The sequence below is a fragment of the Passer domesticus genome, chromosome 7 (assembly GCF_036417665.1).
Source record: "Passer domesticus isolate bPasDom1 chromosome 7, bPasDom1.hap1, whole genome shotgun sequence".
Lineage (NCBI taxonomy): Eukaryota > Metazoa > Chordata > Aves > Passeriformes > Passeridae > Passer > Passer domesticus.
The window spans coordinates 52,547,336-52,563,635 of record NC_087480.1 but is presented as its reverse complement, the minus strand read 5'-3'; the positions used below and the strand labels follow the sequence as shown (position 1 = coordinate 52,563,635).

Sequence of the window (16,300 nt, the reverse complement as noted above, 5' to 3'; positions counted from 1 at the left end):
GTACCCCAGCTGGTCAGGGCAGGACACCCTGTGCCAGTCCTGGCAGTTCTTGCAGCCGTGGTTTGTGAACATGCTCGTGCCACTGCAAAGCAGAAAGGTCCTCTTCCCTCCTGCCCTTCAGCTAAAGCATCCAGGGTGATGCAGTGCCAGCAGCTGTAGGGGAGGGCAGAGGGGCCAGGAGCTGGCCAGCAGGTCACAGCCTGGACACGTGTGGAAAGAGCAAGGCTGGGTCTGCAGACATCAGCGCTTTGCCCCAGCAGAGCTCCGGCAGCTCTGTGAGCACCAGCTCTTTTCATCCCCTGCATGTGGGGAAGATTTGTGGGGCTCCCTTATTCTGACTTCTGAACAGGTGCCTGTTCATATGCTGTGGGGTGTTTAATTTTGCCTTAATTTGACTGCCGAACACCAGTTTTTGTGAAGTGTGCTGGGCACTTCCCATAAATAAATGATGGAGCATTATTCAGTCCACTTAGATCAATACATCAGCTTGACAGGTTCCAGTTCTGGGAATTTTCTGACCCCCTGGAACATCTTCTCTCCAGCTGTGCTGCTTATAATCTGTGTTGTGCAGCCTAAACTAAGTCCAGAGAGCAGCACATCAGGACCCAGCTGTGTTGGTGCTGTCGCCTTGCTGGCCCAGCATTGCTGGGGATGGGCACTGGTGTGCACTGGGATTGCAGCAAGGGCAGGTGAGCCAAACTCAGTACCAAACTGCACAAGCAACCACCACCATGGGGTTGCCCAGCCTCACTGGCATGCCCTCTGTCCCAGCACAGGGGACCATCTTTGTACCCCAGTGCAGTCAGAAATGAGAGACAGAGCTCTTGTTTCAGTCTCTTTGCCATCTGAAGCAGTGTCATAGCTTCTGGGAAGGTTTGTGACCTGGTACAACAGGAGGTTGGTTTCAGACCTTCTTGTGCTCTGTTATAGAGCCAGCCTCAGATGCTGTGATTCTGTGTGTGCATCATCTCCATGCCCCATGTTTTATCCCCACTTCTGGTTTTTAGATTTTCTGCAGGATATGTGGGCTTCAGATTACCTAATGACCTACCTCCCCACACCAGCACTTGTTTAACAAGGTGTGGATTATCCGTGGTGCTTGCTCTATGCATGGAAACGCAGTATGTTCCTAATCTCCTGCTGCTATTAGCTCACATTTATCACAGGAATATCTGCTTACCTTTGATTCGAGATCCCTCCATCAGGGACCCAGGGTGGTATTTGTCTGTGAACTGCTGTGTATGCCTATGGGATTGCATAAGTAAATAAATATAATTAATAATCATCTGACTTCGGAGCAGCATTGGCAGGGAGGTAAATGTAGCCTTCATAGGATTACAAACAAAATCAGGAAAAAAGGAAAACCTTTCTAGGAGATGGTATGAATGAAAATAATTGTATTCAGTCTGCTTGAAAATTATTCTGTAAACATTGTTCAAGTGGTTTTTAGCAGATCAGAAACATTGAGTTTCTCTCTAAATTGAAATTTTGGTCAGAACCATTTTAAAATAGCTTTTTTAAAAGATGCTTGAATTTTTATCAATTAAAATGCAGATAAAAATAAAAAACCACAGGCTCTTGGCTCTGCTTCAGTGTCTGACCTAAAAGGGAGCAACCCCGTCTCTGCAACACGAAGACTGAACCAGAGGTACATAGTAGTGCAATTTCCTCACAGGAAGGGTTTCATGGCTTTTTAAAAAATCCTTTCGCTTGCAAATAAACCAGGGGCATCTCAGACTTTCTTACAATTTGCCAGGCATAAGCACTGAAGGGACAGGGGTCTGCACCACTGCTGGTGGCTGTGTGGTGACAGAGCTGGCAGGGAAGTGGTTGACACCAGTGTCCCAGAGCTCCAGTGAGCCAGTGGCCACAGCCACCCCTGCAGGCTGGGTACCCCTGGTGTTGGGGAGCCACCGGCGCTTTCTGCCTCGCTTTAACAGTCAGAGGAAGAACTTTCCTGTTTAAAGATTAAACGTTGTCTTTAAATATTAAACAGCAAAGCTCCTTGCTCTTGATTGTGTGGCTGCTGCCAGCAGGCGGCTCAGAATTGCCACTTTTAATTAAAAAACTTTATTTTCCAGCGCAGCCCAGCAGTGGCTCCTCCTCTCGGCCAGCGGTGGGTGACCTCTCCCCTGCCTTCGTCCCTTCATCATCGCTGCCTGCACTTCCCTGTGCCTGCAGCAGTGATGGTCCCTGCCAGCCCCGGAGTGTGAGCAGCCTTGTCTGGGACTGATCAATGCCCCTGGCACTTCCTTCCAAAACCCCAGGAAAAACAATTAAAACCCGATCGATCCTGCAGGCAGCTTTGAATATGCATAAGTGCACACTTGACCTTCAGTGGTCAGGCCAACTTCCACCCCAGCTGCTTAGGTAGTTTGCTCAGGTATTGCGGCTGTACCGAATGACCTTGATCAGGAAAGCAGAACGCCATGCAGAGATGGGCCCAGTGCTGATCCCAGGAATGGGGCCCGTGCTGCCAGCTCCCTGCTGCTGCACAGCCAGGGGAGGCAGGCTGAGCCTGACAGCAGCACCCAGCACCCAGGAGCTTTCCAAAGCTGTCCCCGTGGCTTTCCCGGGATCCTGCCAGCATCCCTCTGTGCTACCTCAGTTGCTTGTGGCCAGAGTCCGAGGGATGTCTGGGCTGGGAAGGCAGCCTGTGATATGGTAGCTCCCTGGGCAGGGACACCCCTGGTCCTTCCCCATCCAAGGACACCACTTCCCCAGGGATGGCCCCCACTGCTGATCCACTGGAGCTGATCATGGGAGCCTTCCTATGCTCAGCCTGGGTTTGCTCTGTGGGATGGAGCCCAGGAGAGGGAACCACACATGGAACCACTTCTGCCACCCAGAAGATGGGTGGCAGGGTCCCATCCTGCACCCCAACCTCTGGCTCCCCCCACCCCGTGGCTGGCTGGCCTGCATCCTGATCATGGCAGGGAACATACCACAGCGTGTTTGTCAAGCTCGGAAGGCAAAGGAAATCTCCCCGTTGTGTACACAAAGTGTAATTTCAGTGAATTATGCATAGACTTAATTAGGAGTTTTAATTGCTAATCATCTCCCAACAGGATTAGCAATGCTGTCTATTAATTATCTGTGGAGCCCTCTGTTTTGCTAAGGCAGGAGTAACAAAGCAGCATGAATGGCTACATGGGCCACTAATAAATTAACTCCCCCAAGCCCCGTGGCTCCCGGGGGGCTGCCAGCAGAAGGGGCTGCGCAGGGGCTGGACCTGCCTGCTCTAGACAGAGCAGCAGGTAGCAGGAAAGAGGGGCTGGCAGGAAGTCCCCGCAGCAGGCAGGTGGCTGGTGGGCTGCTGGGGGACACCTCTCAGCTCTGGTCACCCAGTTCATCCCCATTCCTGCTGCAGAGAGCATCTCCTGGCGTTTGCAGCCTGCGGAGGGTGTCAGCAATGCCTGCCACACTGTGGCTGTGGTTGGCGATGATCCCCGCTGCAGGAGGGAGATAGGGGCTGCTGGATTGACCTGATCTCATCTGGGGACAATGGCCCTCACGGCAGCAAAGATAGCGGCAGCATGAGCGACGCTAAGCCCACGCACCCTTCTTACTGCTCACAATGCGTTCTGAGCTTAATTCCTCAAGATGAAGAAGATACGTGGCTGTCAGGCTGTAATTACAGCCGTGCGTGTGACACGGAGGCCTGCCTGCTTTTATGTTTGCCTTGTCCTGTGGGTTTTTGTGCTGCTTGGGCTCCCAGCTGCTTGGCTCCTTCTGGAAACCCTGCCAGGGGATGCCGTGGGTATGAAGCAGGCTCCCTCTGGCCAGGCTGCAGGCTCTGTGCAGTGGGGTGAGCAGTGCTGGCTCCCAGTAGGATTTGTCCCAGTGATGGAGGGAACCAAGGCAACTGGGGCTTGGGGGTGGAAAGGAGAGGGAGCTGGGAGGGCTGTGCTTGCCAAGAGAAGGGGCCTGCTGGCCAGGCCAGCCTGGGAATGAACACCCCTTTCCAAACCCCCTGCCCCCTGTTGGCAACCCTGTTAAAGCAGGAGTGGGTGAATGTTTTTGGAGCAACTAAGGGACATAGGGGATGAGCTTATAGCCCCTGGCTTGCCCCCCCACAGCATGGCAAAGGTGGTCTTGAGTGATGCTAACCCCTCTGTCACAGGGTTTGCATGTGTACAGGACACCACCAGAGGTTGTGGACACCTCTAAGGAGAATCAGGTGGGACAGGGCAGGGTGAGAGCACTTTGTGTGAGCAATTCCAGAAGAGCAGCTGAGAGGGTGATGTGCAGGTCCACACTGAACACGGTGAGCACAGACACACACCAGCCCCTGAACACAGAGCCACTGCAGCCCCAAGAGCAGTCAGACCTGGGCAAGTCCAGATCATGCCTGCACATGGGCTGTGTCTGACCCTCTGCTTCTCTCTTCCAGGCGTACAGCTTTGCCATGGGGAGTTGGCCAAAGAACGGGCTCTTAGACATGAACAAAGGACTGAACCTACAGCACATAGGGAGGCCTCACAGCGGGATAGGTGAGTGATGCTGCCCCGTGCCATTTCCATCTCCACAGCTGCCTCTCCGAGTGTGTGGGACATGCCTCAGCTCTAAGACATTGTCCAGTCTGGGGTGCTGAGAACAAGCCAAAGGGCTGAAGAGTCCTCAGCTGGTGGAAGGGATGAAGATGTGACAGGACAGAATGGACAAATGGATGACTTCTCTGTCCCTTGCACGTGCCAGTGTGCCAGACATACCTGCCTGTCCCTCTGGCTGGGGAGCTGTTTCCCTCATAGACTGCTCTAGCAGTGCTTGGGTTAGGGTTGGATGGGGTCAGCAGTATGTGCCTGGGGCACAGCACAGGGGTCCCCAGGCTGGGTGGGATGCTCTCCCTGTTGGACCAGTCATCCAGTTGCTCTGGATGCTGCAGTCCTTGGAAAGGAGGCTGTGCTGCCTGGCTTGGGAACTGGCTGGAAACACACTGCAGAGTGAAGATGCGTGATCCCAGCTGGAGAACTGAATCATCATCCTGTTTGTTAATGCATATGATGAGTTTTGTGGTCCTGCAGCGTGCTCCAAGATAAAGTGATAACAGTGCTCTGAGATAAACAGTGGCATTGTTCCATGTATCCCCCAACTCCTCTGCAGCAGGGATCAAAGTGAAATGAGGGAGACCTGGCCCAGGACACTAAGGCCATATATCTGCCTGCTGCTTAACAGTGGGGATGCAGAGCTGGTACAGTAGCAGGCTGTGGTACAGGCAGGAGCTCAGATTTACTGGGCTATAGACAGAGCTGTGACTCAGGGCTGCATCACTCTTGTCTGTCTTGTTTCTCTGTGGAGCAGTAGATCACCTCTTGGAGATCAGTGGTCAGGTGTTTTCTCTGCCTCCCAGCCTTCATCCACAGTGACTTTTGAGCATTAAAGTTTGCAAGGAGGTAAGATTTACTTGGAAAAGTCACCGGCTACCTGGGCCTTGAAGAGGCTGTTTAATATTGTTTCAAGACTCTAACCATTAAACTCTCCAATCAATCCAAGTTAAGGAGATGAATTATTTAAAGCTCACCAGCTTTTAATTAGCAGGGTCCTTTTGAACTATGGATCTGGTTGCATTATTGACAGAGGTAGCATTAAAATTTGCTTCCCTGCCTGGGAGCAGATTTGCCTGGACTGTGTGCCATGTTGGGAGGATCATGGGGAGGGAGCAGGAACTGCAGGAGTTGTGTGTGCATGTCCTGCTCTGGGGACTTGGGCTTTTTCTGGGGTTTCTGAGTAGATGCAGAGTTGGTTTCTGCCTCATCATTCCTCATTTTATTTCTGTGATGAGCTCTCTCATTGCTGTCATCCCTTACTCCAACACTTTCCCTTACCTCTCTCTTCTTCATGCTTTTGACTGCCCATGCATCAGGGTTGGGAGGAGCCATCCATCCCTTTCCCTGCTTAGGGCTGCCCTTCCTTTCCCTCTCTGACTGTAAGGAGCCTTGATCCCAACACAGCCCGACTTCTCAGCTGAATGAAGGACTGCCAGCCTCTAGCTGCCCACAGTGAAACAAGGAGCTGGCTGTGGATCTGGGGATGGTCCCACGCCATCTAGAGCCTCCCTTCTCTTTGGGTTCAGCCCTGGAGAGCAGCCGTGTTGAGGGAATGTTGGGGAGCTGAGAGGAGGCTTCCTGGGTCATCTAAGGGGGTGTCAGCCTGTCATTTTCATGGCCCTCGTGGGTCACTGATGGCCAAAAATCTGCAAACCAAAGAGGACTGAGAAGGGAGCAGCAAGGAGATTTGATAGCCAGTCTCAGCAGTTTCACAGGTAGCATGCAGTGTAAGAGTGTCTGTGCAGCTCCTTTCTGGCAGTCTGGGGAGCCTCAGTGCGCTTACGCAGGAATGCACAACACGGATGTTTCCCTTCAAATCTGACAGAAAAATTGCAGTGGATAGCCACTTGTTTTTGCAAACAATTTGCAAGGAATTTTGCCGTCTTGCCTGATGGATTCTGTATTGCTTTGTTTTCAAATCACTCTCTGTTTCACTGTCTCACAGGTATCTGTTCCAAATCCCTGCACTTGACATGCTCTGAGACCAGTTCTGCTCTATGCTTCATCTTCTTTCCTTCATCGTGTTCAATATCTGCAGAGTTCAGGGTGCTTGACACCCTGCAGGGCCCTGAAGACCAGATTCTGGATGGGAGCCACCTTTAGCATCCAGTGGGTACAGGCAGGATGGGCTCGTGCTGGAGCACAGTGGAGTCTCCCTACATCCCCTGGAACACACGGCTGCACATACAGCAAGCTGCTGCACAGAGCTCAGCTTCTAGCTTTTGTCTGGGCTCTATTCATGAGCAAGTGAGCTGCAAAGCTTATTGAGGGGTTAGAAGAGTGATTTGTGTTCCCAAATACACCAAAATGAATCTGCATACACTGCAAATACAGCTGTCTTGGGGTGGGATGGGTGCAGGTCTGGTGCCCTTGTGTTCTTGAGAGGGAAAAGGCAAAGGAAGGGGGGAAATATAAATATTTCAGGATAAGGAGATAGAAAAGTCCTGCTCCAGAGGGTGAGGATGCAGGAATTCCTTGGGAGATCAGAAAGGAGCAAAAGGGGTTTGAAGCCTATTCTTTCATGCCCTTTCTCAGGGTGATGTTTCATCTGTAAGGATTCCTTCTGGTCTGAATGTGTCCTGGAGACTAGGGAGGATATTCTTATGCAATTTCCATCTCTTTTCTAACACAGGCTAGACATGTGTCAGCTCCAGCGTGGGCTGTAGAATCTTGGGGTGAGGAACTTCTCTTTGTCTGCTGTTTTCTTGGCCATCAGCAAAATGAAGTTAAGTCTTGCCAACAAGTTATTCAGTCTTACATATATGGGGACACTGCCATTCTTAACACATGTGTTTGAGGCAGTGCTTGCCAAAAACAAGCTGCAGCTCTTAGTGGGAGTCTTGGCATGCAAAGACCAGCATTCACAGCCTCCACACCAGTGGAGCTGGATACCTGTGTTGGGGTCTCTCTGCTGAGAGTCAGAGAGACCCCATCATACAAATCAGAAGGATTAAAATCTCAGGTTTTAGTTGTGATTTAAATCAGGCAGCAGATCACCTGCATTCAAAAATTGATTCTCTTCTGGTTTTGCTTTTTTTAAAACGTGTTTCCCTGAAAAAAGGTCAAATTTTACTGAACAGCACCTATCAAACCAAGTGCAGCTTTCCTTACTACTGCCCAGTTGTTAAATCTGGTTATTCTTTTACTCATCCAATACTCTATTTTTGCTACATTTATTTTGATTGATTATGTAACATAATATGCCTTCAGTCTTAGTTTTTAAATATTTTTTACATTAGAAAAATGGTGAATTACTGTTTGTTCTTGAAGAGTTGGTGATTAAATTATTACTCATGATTGCTCTTTTGGATGAAAACTGTAATGCCGTGCTTAAGTACTTCAGTGGTAGTTTGAATTGATTTTATTAGGAAAATCCTCTTTCCCTTGCAAATATTCACTATGGAAAGAAACGTAAATTTCAGAATACTTTTTAGGTACATGAAACCAAAGCAAGAAGTGATCAGCGAGCTGGAGGAGTGTTTCTGGAAACCAGCCTTTCAAGGTATTAGAATGAGTACATCTCATCCTCTCTCACCTTAGTTGGTTGGTTTGGTTGTCTTCAGTGATTATGGAAAAATAAAAGACAAATCTTCTTTTTTATTTTCAATTCTTTGTTGTTTCTCAGCTCTGAACTAGCCAGTTCTTGAACTGAAAATGCACCAAAACCAGCAAAAAATTTCCAAAACTGCAAAAGTAGCAGATCCTCCTGGGAAAGTATTTTTCTCATTTGTCAGCACAGCTTCCCTCTCCAGCGCATTGACTGTCTTTAAAACATGACATTACTCCTTGCTACTGATCTTTTTTGAATCTAATTGAATGTAATTGAATCTTTAAAGTTTAGGTTTTAGCACATACATTATTGTGATTTTAGATTTAGATGTAAATGTCTGGTTTGGGGTTTGTGTGGTTTTTATTTTTCATTTTAGGGGAAATACAGTAACTAGGCTGCTGTATCTCTTGCTAGTGAACCCTCAGTACCCATCTCAGGTGACCAGGAGATCTGGTCCCATAGTGGCACCCATCTTGACATGGTGCCCTCACTGGGCTGTTTTACACCAGCTGCCATAGCCCTGTGAGCTCTGAGCCTCTGCACAGATGGCTTCACCATCTTTCTTCCCTGTTCCACAGCTCCCTTGCCAGGGCAGTGCCATGCTCCCTCTGTGGGGGGATCTCTGCCCGTGCCAAACAGAACAGCCCCACCTGCCTGGGCAGGTCAGCAGCCCGTGCGGTGAGCGACCCAGCGAGCCACCGTGCCTTCCTGGCTCCATCTCTCTCTTTTCATTTACTGATTGGAAATCTCGGAAGGTTAGGGTGTGATATTGTTCCTGATCCAGAGCATTAATTAGGCCTCGGAAAGAAGAAGAGGAATTGCGTGTTTTTAACAGTGAGGTTAATGGGATGCTCGCAGAGTAGACAGTTTTAATGAGCTTCAACTCGATGTGCAGTGAGTTTACTCTTTGTGTTAAAAGGGTCACACTGCAGTAGTTTGATGTGGATTGTCTCCTGGCCCCCAATGTCATAGGTGAGCGTCTGTCAGAGTCCAGTCAGAGCGCATTTACTTAGTGACACGATTCTAATTAACTACCTCGAGCTGCCAGCGCCGCGGGGAGCCGGGGCAGCGCCTGCCGGGGTGCTCCTGCCTGCCGCAGCCATCCCCCTCTCCGCCGCTCTGGCTCGGTGGTGCTGGGCTGCTCCCCACACCGACACCGCAGGAGAGGGCGGCAGGGGCTGTGCTCACCAAGTGCCATGGCAGGTGACAGGCCACCCATCGCAGTGGGGCCTTGGGCTGTCAGCTCTCCCCCTGGAGCTTGGCGGGGGCGGATGGGGCTGTGCCTCACCCTGCAAGGTGCTGGAGGTGTGTGGTCCTGGCAGCTTGCTGGCCTTATTGCCACCTGCTCTCACTCTTCCCTGTTTTCCTGTCCTGTCTTTCCTGCCTCTCCCAGCATCTGTGGGCTCCTCGGTCGTCCTTGGTGCCCACCTGCCTCCCCTGCATCAGGGCAGGGGGAACAAGGAGGTGGACAGCATTTTGTGAAACTTCCTTTCATGTTTTTGACTATTTTTCATCCCACCCTATGTGACAGAGCCAGTCCCATCATCCTGGTCCATCCCAAGGGGTGGGAGAAGCCTCAGAGAACCTTGTGCTGCCCCCGAGCAGGCATACTCCATTCTTTTTGAGCTCTTCACTTCTCAGCAGAGGTGACAATTGCACAGCACCATCCTTCTGCTGGGGGATCCTGAGAGGGAGAGTGAGAACGGGGCTCACTCCTGTGGAATGGGGCACTGCCCTGCACACAGTGGCCCCTGCCCAAGGCAGAAGGAGAAGGACTCTGAATTAAATAATTAAAAGAGACTTAAGTAAAAATCAACAGAAATGTCACCAAATGAGCAGTGTCATTTTAAATTAGCGCTCATAAAGGTCAGGCGGATCCAGAACAGGTGGAGCGGCTGCGTGCCGGGTGTCGCAGCCAGGCGGCATGGCCCGGCACCCGGGCAGGGGGCAGGGACCAGCACAGCCACTCCGGGCTACCCACTGGGCCACGGGCACAGGGACAGCACAGCCGCCCGGTGGAGAGGGTCCTGCTGCAAGCACCGGGCCCCAAATCCCTGCGGAGCAGCGGGGAGGGAGGGCTGGCCGGGGCAGCCGGCTAGAGGACGAGCAACTGTCAGAGTCCAGTCAGAGCACATTAACGCGGTGACATGATTCTAATTAACTACCGTGAGAGGTGTCACAGCTGGAAAAGCAGTGAGCAGAGACAAGCTTTTAAAAAAAGAAAAAAGCAATGTGACAGTCTTTTTTTTTTTCTCTCTCTTTCTTTTTCTTTTCTTTCCCCTTTATTTTATTTTTTTTTTTTTTTACTCTTGTGTGCTCTCTCCCCTCCATGTGGGAGTGGATCTAAAGATAATTAGGATGTCTGGCTGCCTGGGAACCTGAGCCGGGGCTCTTTTGCTTTCAGTCATTTAAGTTTTCGACATCTCTCTGAAGGGACTTGGTGGCGCAGTGGATTACTGCGCGCCAGAGTGACAGAACACTCTTCTAATCGTAAACCCTTTTTAGAAAGGATTCTGCTCTCCCTTTTTCCCCTGGAGCAGCAGGGGGTATGTTCTGATCACTGCGGCTCTGTTCCCATACATGCTACAATGGGAAACTCAAGGTCTTTCAGCTGTTTCCTGCAGTTAACAAAGGAGGCACAGAAGAAAGAAAGGAAGGATGATTGAGTGTTTGTGTTGACTGCACTCACCCCTCCATCCTACCCTGCCAAAAGTTGGTCGTGTGCCCATCTGACCCCTGACTGCCTGACAGGGGTGTGATGGGTTTGTCACACCTTGCCCTTGGCTGAGGGCTCGAGGTCCCCAGAGAGCAGCCTTTGGAGGGAGTGTGATGGCTTCAGGGACTTAAACTGCCTGAGAAAAGTCAGGGTGCTTCCATGTGCTTCTCCCAGCCCCCAGGCAGGCAGTGGCAGTGCCTGCTCCCTGGAGATGTGTGGAAGGTATGCTCGAGTCCCTCTCTTCTGGATGGAAGCAGTTGTTTGCAGCACCAGTGTTAGACTGAAGATTTAAGAGGGATTTCTGGAGTGTTTGCTGTGCTGCAGTGCCTGGGAGGCCCAGCTGCAAACCGGGGCAAGTCTGTCTCAAGCCTCAGATCTGGCTGATCCCCAGCAGGACGGCATTGCCATCATCTCAGAGCTGCCCTTTGGCACAGCAGCAGCTCTACCCTCTTCCTCTGGCTTCTGGTTTTAGGAGTAGTGGTGAGGACTGTCTCCCTTGGCAAGATTTGCTGTCCTTCCCTTCCTCCCTTCCACCCATGCCAATTGTGATCCTCAGCCCAACACCTGGCCCAATTTCTGTCCCCAGTGATAGATGAGAAACCTTTCAAATATATTTTTCATATCACTATCAACGGTTGTAGTGGGAGCACCAGGAGAGGCTGATGATTTGTGTTATATTTGTATTATGTCTGCTCCATTTTAGTGATCAGCCAGTCCCAAAACCAGGAGTGTGCAGACCTGAATTGATCTGTGCTGTAGTGACCCTTGCACTGCTTTGCACCCATCACACTCCTGGCTATTTGTCCAATCTTTTTAGTTGTCTGTGGCTGAGCCTCGCAAAATATCCCCCTCACACACTACTGGAATAACCCTTGCACTGCCCAAGCCATGTCCAATATTGTGCTGGGCAGGTGGAACATCTTTGCTGGCATTTGTTCTCCTGGCCCTGAAACAGAAGGTGCTTCCCAAGCACCGTGATGCCCCCTCTGACACAGTGAGATGTGTTAGGTGAGAAGCCTTGGAAGATCATTAACTTTCTACAGAGCTCCTTCTGTAGAAAGTAGCAACGTAAAACACCGAGTGACATTTTGATTTCCTGTAGATTCTTTTGGTGCCTTGGTGTCTCTGCAATATATCCCAGATGAGGCTAAATGGTGGCGTGTCTTCCCTTACCTGTGAGGAGGGGAAGAGTTTCCTGTTAATGAACATAAACATCTCAGTTAAGGGCACAGATTGCCTGCCCTGCTCTGCACTGGACTTTAGTGGAAGGTGTCTTTTAATGTCCTACTGTCCTGCAACAGAAGTGTCCCCAAATCTGCCTTTAACATGACTGCATCCAGGGGGATCACAGGCATGCTGTTGTCCCTCTCAGGTTAGCCCTTGTCTCCAGAGTTTGGGCATCTACGTTGTCCCCTCTCTGCCCTCCCTAGAATGTACAGGGCTGGTGAGCACTGTGGTCTGCCATTGTGAGGAAGAGAGACTCCTGCCCAAGTTTTAGTAAGGACCTGCCTTTAAGGAGAGTGATGGCAGAGGTGCAGAGGGAAGGCTGTGTCAGCAAGGGACGCCAGGTTTAGAGCTGCCCCGCTTCACCTAATGAGAACCGATTGCAAGGTGCAGGAGGGCAGGGGGTAGCAGTCAGCCAGAGAGACTCCACCGCAATTTAACAAGTTTTCATTCCCCTGAGTTCCCTGATAAGACCCCCCTCAAAGTCTGTACAGGAATTCATAAGAATAGGATAATTAGGATGTTTCAAAGCTGCGACCCTCAGAGGAGTCCTTGGATTAATCTGTTTTTTCGCTTAAAGACATCTGTAACTACAATCTTTGTTTCTCTCCTCTTCTTCCCCCCCTCCTTCTTTTCCCTTCTTGTCTGTCTCTGTATCTCCTGTCAAACCGTGGCAGACGTAAATGACAAAGAAATCAGAAAGAGAGATCAATGCAGTCCAAATTAGCACTTGGAGATAGACTGTGCTGGAGATGTCAGAGCCTGACCCCAGTTGATCTGCCAGCCTCCACTGGTGATATTATGCAAATTGCATCCATCTGGCAGAGCCCAGTAAAGGACTAATGGGGCAGGGAGGGGGCCAGGACCAGGCACCTTTGGAAAGGGGAGAGAGATGGGGGTTTTGGGGAGCAGGGTCCATGATCGACAGGGGAGATAAGGTACTGTATTGGCTTCCTTTGCACTCCTGGGTGGATTAAAAGCCAAACTCCAGATAAGAGATAACCAAACTTCATTTTGCTTTTTATTCTATTCCTTATTGCTCCCCCCATGCAACCTAGTACCAAAAAGAAGGGGGGAAAAAAAGGTGGTTCTTGGCGCTCGTTTCCTGCACGTCATTACCACTAATGGCAGTTTGAGGGGAGAGACAAAGTCAGGGAAAGAAAGCAAAAAAAAAAAAAAAAAAGCTGGCTGCTTAAAAGACTGTTGTAATAGGAGCATGGATAATAGAAATCTCAAATTACGGTGATCGCCTTGTTAAGAAGTTTGAAAATACAGCCAGATTGTCTTTAATGAGAGAAATATGGCTGTTAGTTAGTGAAGGAGGAGGGAATGGACCTTGTTTCAAGATCTATAGCTCACCCATCAAAGAGGCACTGTCTGTTTCATTTCAAAATCCTGCTCCTCTGCCTGATATTAAAAATAGTTGTTAAAGGCTTTGACTAGCAAGACGATTCTCTTTGACTTCCTACTCTCTTTCCACCTCCCCCAAAAGACTTCGCTAAGATAACTTCTGCTTTTAAAAAACAGCTAAGCAAGAAAAGAAAGAAAGAAAGACGAAAGTTTTGGGGGCTGCAGGATGATAGTGCCCCTGGCACTCCAGGGTGCCTGGAGCCTTAAGCCTGAGTGCTGCCAGCAGCGTGGCCATTCCCACCATGGCAGAGGGGAGCCTCCTCTGTGCCATGTGCTGCTGTGCCGGGATGAGCACTGAGATGTGGTACCACCACTGCTGTCCTCTTGGAAGCCCTAACCCAGGCACAGGGCAGCAGTGGCTTTTTTGGCATCTGGACCCCCATTAAGTGCCATGATGTTTCTTTCCTTTGCTCTGCCCCGAGCCTGGGAAGTGGCACCAGGCCAGGGTTGAGAATGCAGAGAAGGGCTCTGACAGAAGCCAGTTCTGGCAGCTGCCCTCCACCCCCACCTCTTGTGAAGAGCTAAGGGGCACCTCTGTGCTGTTAGGCTCTGACCCGTAACTCCTGCCTCGCTGTGGTGCTGACAGTCCCCTCTTCATTCTCCCCTGATATCAAAGGATCACATTAATTGGTTTCAGGATCGTGGCCCCATGTCCTGAGTGGCCTGTTTAAGATAACGAACTCAGAGTGTTTAATAGCTGCTCTGCCTCAGCAGAGGATCTAGAGACAAGGCCTGGATGGGGAAGATGCTGCTGGGTGGGGAAGATGGGCATTGACACATCAGAGTCTATCCAATACTGTGTTTTTCCCTATCCTTGTGCAAACCAGTGTAATTCCCTCACTCCCAAGTTGCTAACATTTTGAAATCCCAGGGCAAAGGGGACTGGCCAGAGGGGAGAGCTGCACCAACCAAACTGTTGCCCTTTCCCAGGGTGGCCTTGCTCTTTTCATGGGTCTGCAGTGGGATCAGAGGAGATCTATTCATATCCTCCACAGCTTGAGGCTCTTCCCAAAGGTGAAGCTGCCACTGCACAGGTTGATGCCAGCTGTGCCATTAATCACCCGAGTTCTGGCTTGTTCCTGATTCTGCAGGAGAAACCCACAGTGGGCTGCACTGCAATGACAGTGTTTCCATCTGTTCCTGAGAGTCATGAGCAATCCTGCTCCAGCGTGGGAGCTTCTAACACAGAAGAGCCCAAGCAGCTTCTCCCAGCCTGGGCCCTGAACTGGGCTGTGAGTGTACAGGACCTGGAGGGGAGGCAGGAGGAGAGGGTCATGGTCACTGCTGAGGGTGGGTGTACTAGTCCATGCTGCAGGGACCGAAGTGCCATGTTCAGTACTGTAGTCTGACATGTCTGTCCCTTGTGCTTGGAGGTCTCTGAAGAGATGGCATGAAGGAGGGGCTCAAGAGCTCCTATGAGTTTTTGGCATGTTGATAGCCCAGGGATGCAGCAGAATCAGCTGGCTGGGCTCCATGCTGGGTGGGCTGCAGAGCTGTCCTTCCTCATCCACCCACAGCACAGAGCTGATTTTTAACCATGGAATACCCCTACCCAGAGATGTGATCCAAACCCCACAGTGGTGGAGAGTGCCTGGGTATTCTGGGTCACTTTTCCCACTATAATTAGCCTCACTGTTAATTACTTGCAGGCCTGTGATGTGCAGGGGTAGCATCCATTCAGCCAGAGGAGTTTCCTCTGCACATCCCCTCCTGCAGTGCACCAACCCTGCACTGCCTTTTGTCTCCTGCCCACCACAGCAGCAGGCATGGCACTGGTGCTGCTGGTTGCCTTGGCTTCCCAAGACATGCATCTCCCTGCCTGCTGCCACCTCTCAGCCAAGCCCCAGAGGGAAGGGATCCTGTGCCCTGGCACTGCTACCTCAGGAGCCTTTCCCCAGGGGCTCTGTGGATGGGGTGAGCCTGCAGACAGCAGGACCCCCTCCCCTTTGCCCTAAGAAAGCCAACTCCAGCCCTTAGCTGCCAAGTGCCCAGTGCTGGGGGTGTCTGGGCCAGGTCCCCTCTCCCGTGCTGTGTGCTTTCAGCCAAGAACCACTGATTTGGCTCTATGTGCATGCCCAGGAGTCTTAGGGCTTGGCAGCTGGGTCATCTCCAGCACCCACAAAGCCCCCTGCTCCTGCTCTCCCCCTCTGAAAGTACATACATTACAGCCAGGAGAGGCAGAGGGGGAGAGAAAAGGAGAGATGCCAGCTTTGCCTCCGCGCTCCCATCCAGAGCAATCTCCTAATGAGAAGAATATGGCTGCTAGTTAGCAGAGGGGTGTGTCCTGTAGGCTAAAATGAGATAGTTACACTGCACTGATTGAAGGTTGAGGTTAGAGGGCAGCACAATTATGTTCAGGAGATTCAAGGGCTCTGTTTGATGCAGCAGTTCTAAGCTCCCAGCCAGTGTCAGTAGTTTAGCTCAGGGTTTCTTTTTTTTTTCTTTTTTTTTTTTTTTTTTTTTTTTTTTTGTGGGCTAAAGACAGGAAGGATAAAAACTATGGGAATGAGTTGTTTCTATTATTATAAAGTGGTGTGAGTTTTCTTTTTTTTAAACCACCAGTTCACCCCCCTTTTGCTTAACTGTTTCCTGATCATTATATTTTAAGCTGCTCAGAGGGAAGAAGACCACATCCCTTTCCCCCTGGAGAGCAGCTCTGAATTTCCCCCAGACAGGGAATGTGATTTTCTATGTCCACTTCTGCTCAGTTCACTGACTACGGATCAGGAAAGCAATTAGCAGTTCAAATTATGCCAGCACCAAATTCTTTGTCTCAAAATCATGGGTTAAGAGTTGCAAAAGAACCTTAATTGTCTGGTGCTGAACTAGATGTTTTTTTCTGAAAGCATTTCC

The 16,300-nt window shown here is 50.5% G+C and overlaps 1 protein-coding gene across 5 annotated transcripts in view; it reads left to right on the top strand.

The window, feature by feature from the left end:
• Positions 1 to 16,300, top strand: part of ERI3 (ERI1 exoribonuclease family member 3) — a 128,272-nt gene that overhangs the window by 87,931 nt on the left and 24,041 nt on the right. For all 5 annotated transcript variants that reach the window (XM_064428674.1, XM_064428677.1, XM_064428675.1 and 2 more), the window contains exon 7: positions 4,394 to 4,493. In XM_064428674.1, the coding sequence (XP_064284744.1) occupies positions 4,394 to 4,493 (100 nt within the window). The remainder of the gene's footprint in view (positions 1 to 4,393; positions 4,494 to 16,300) is intronic.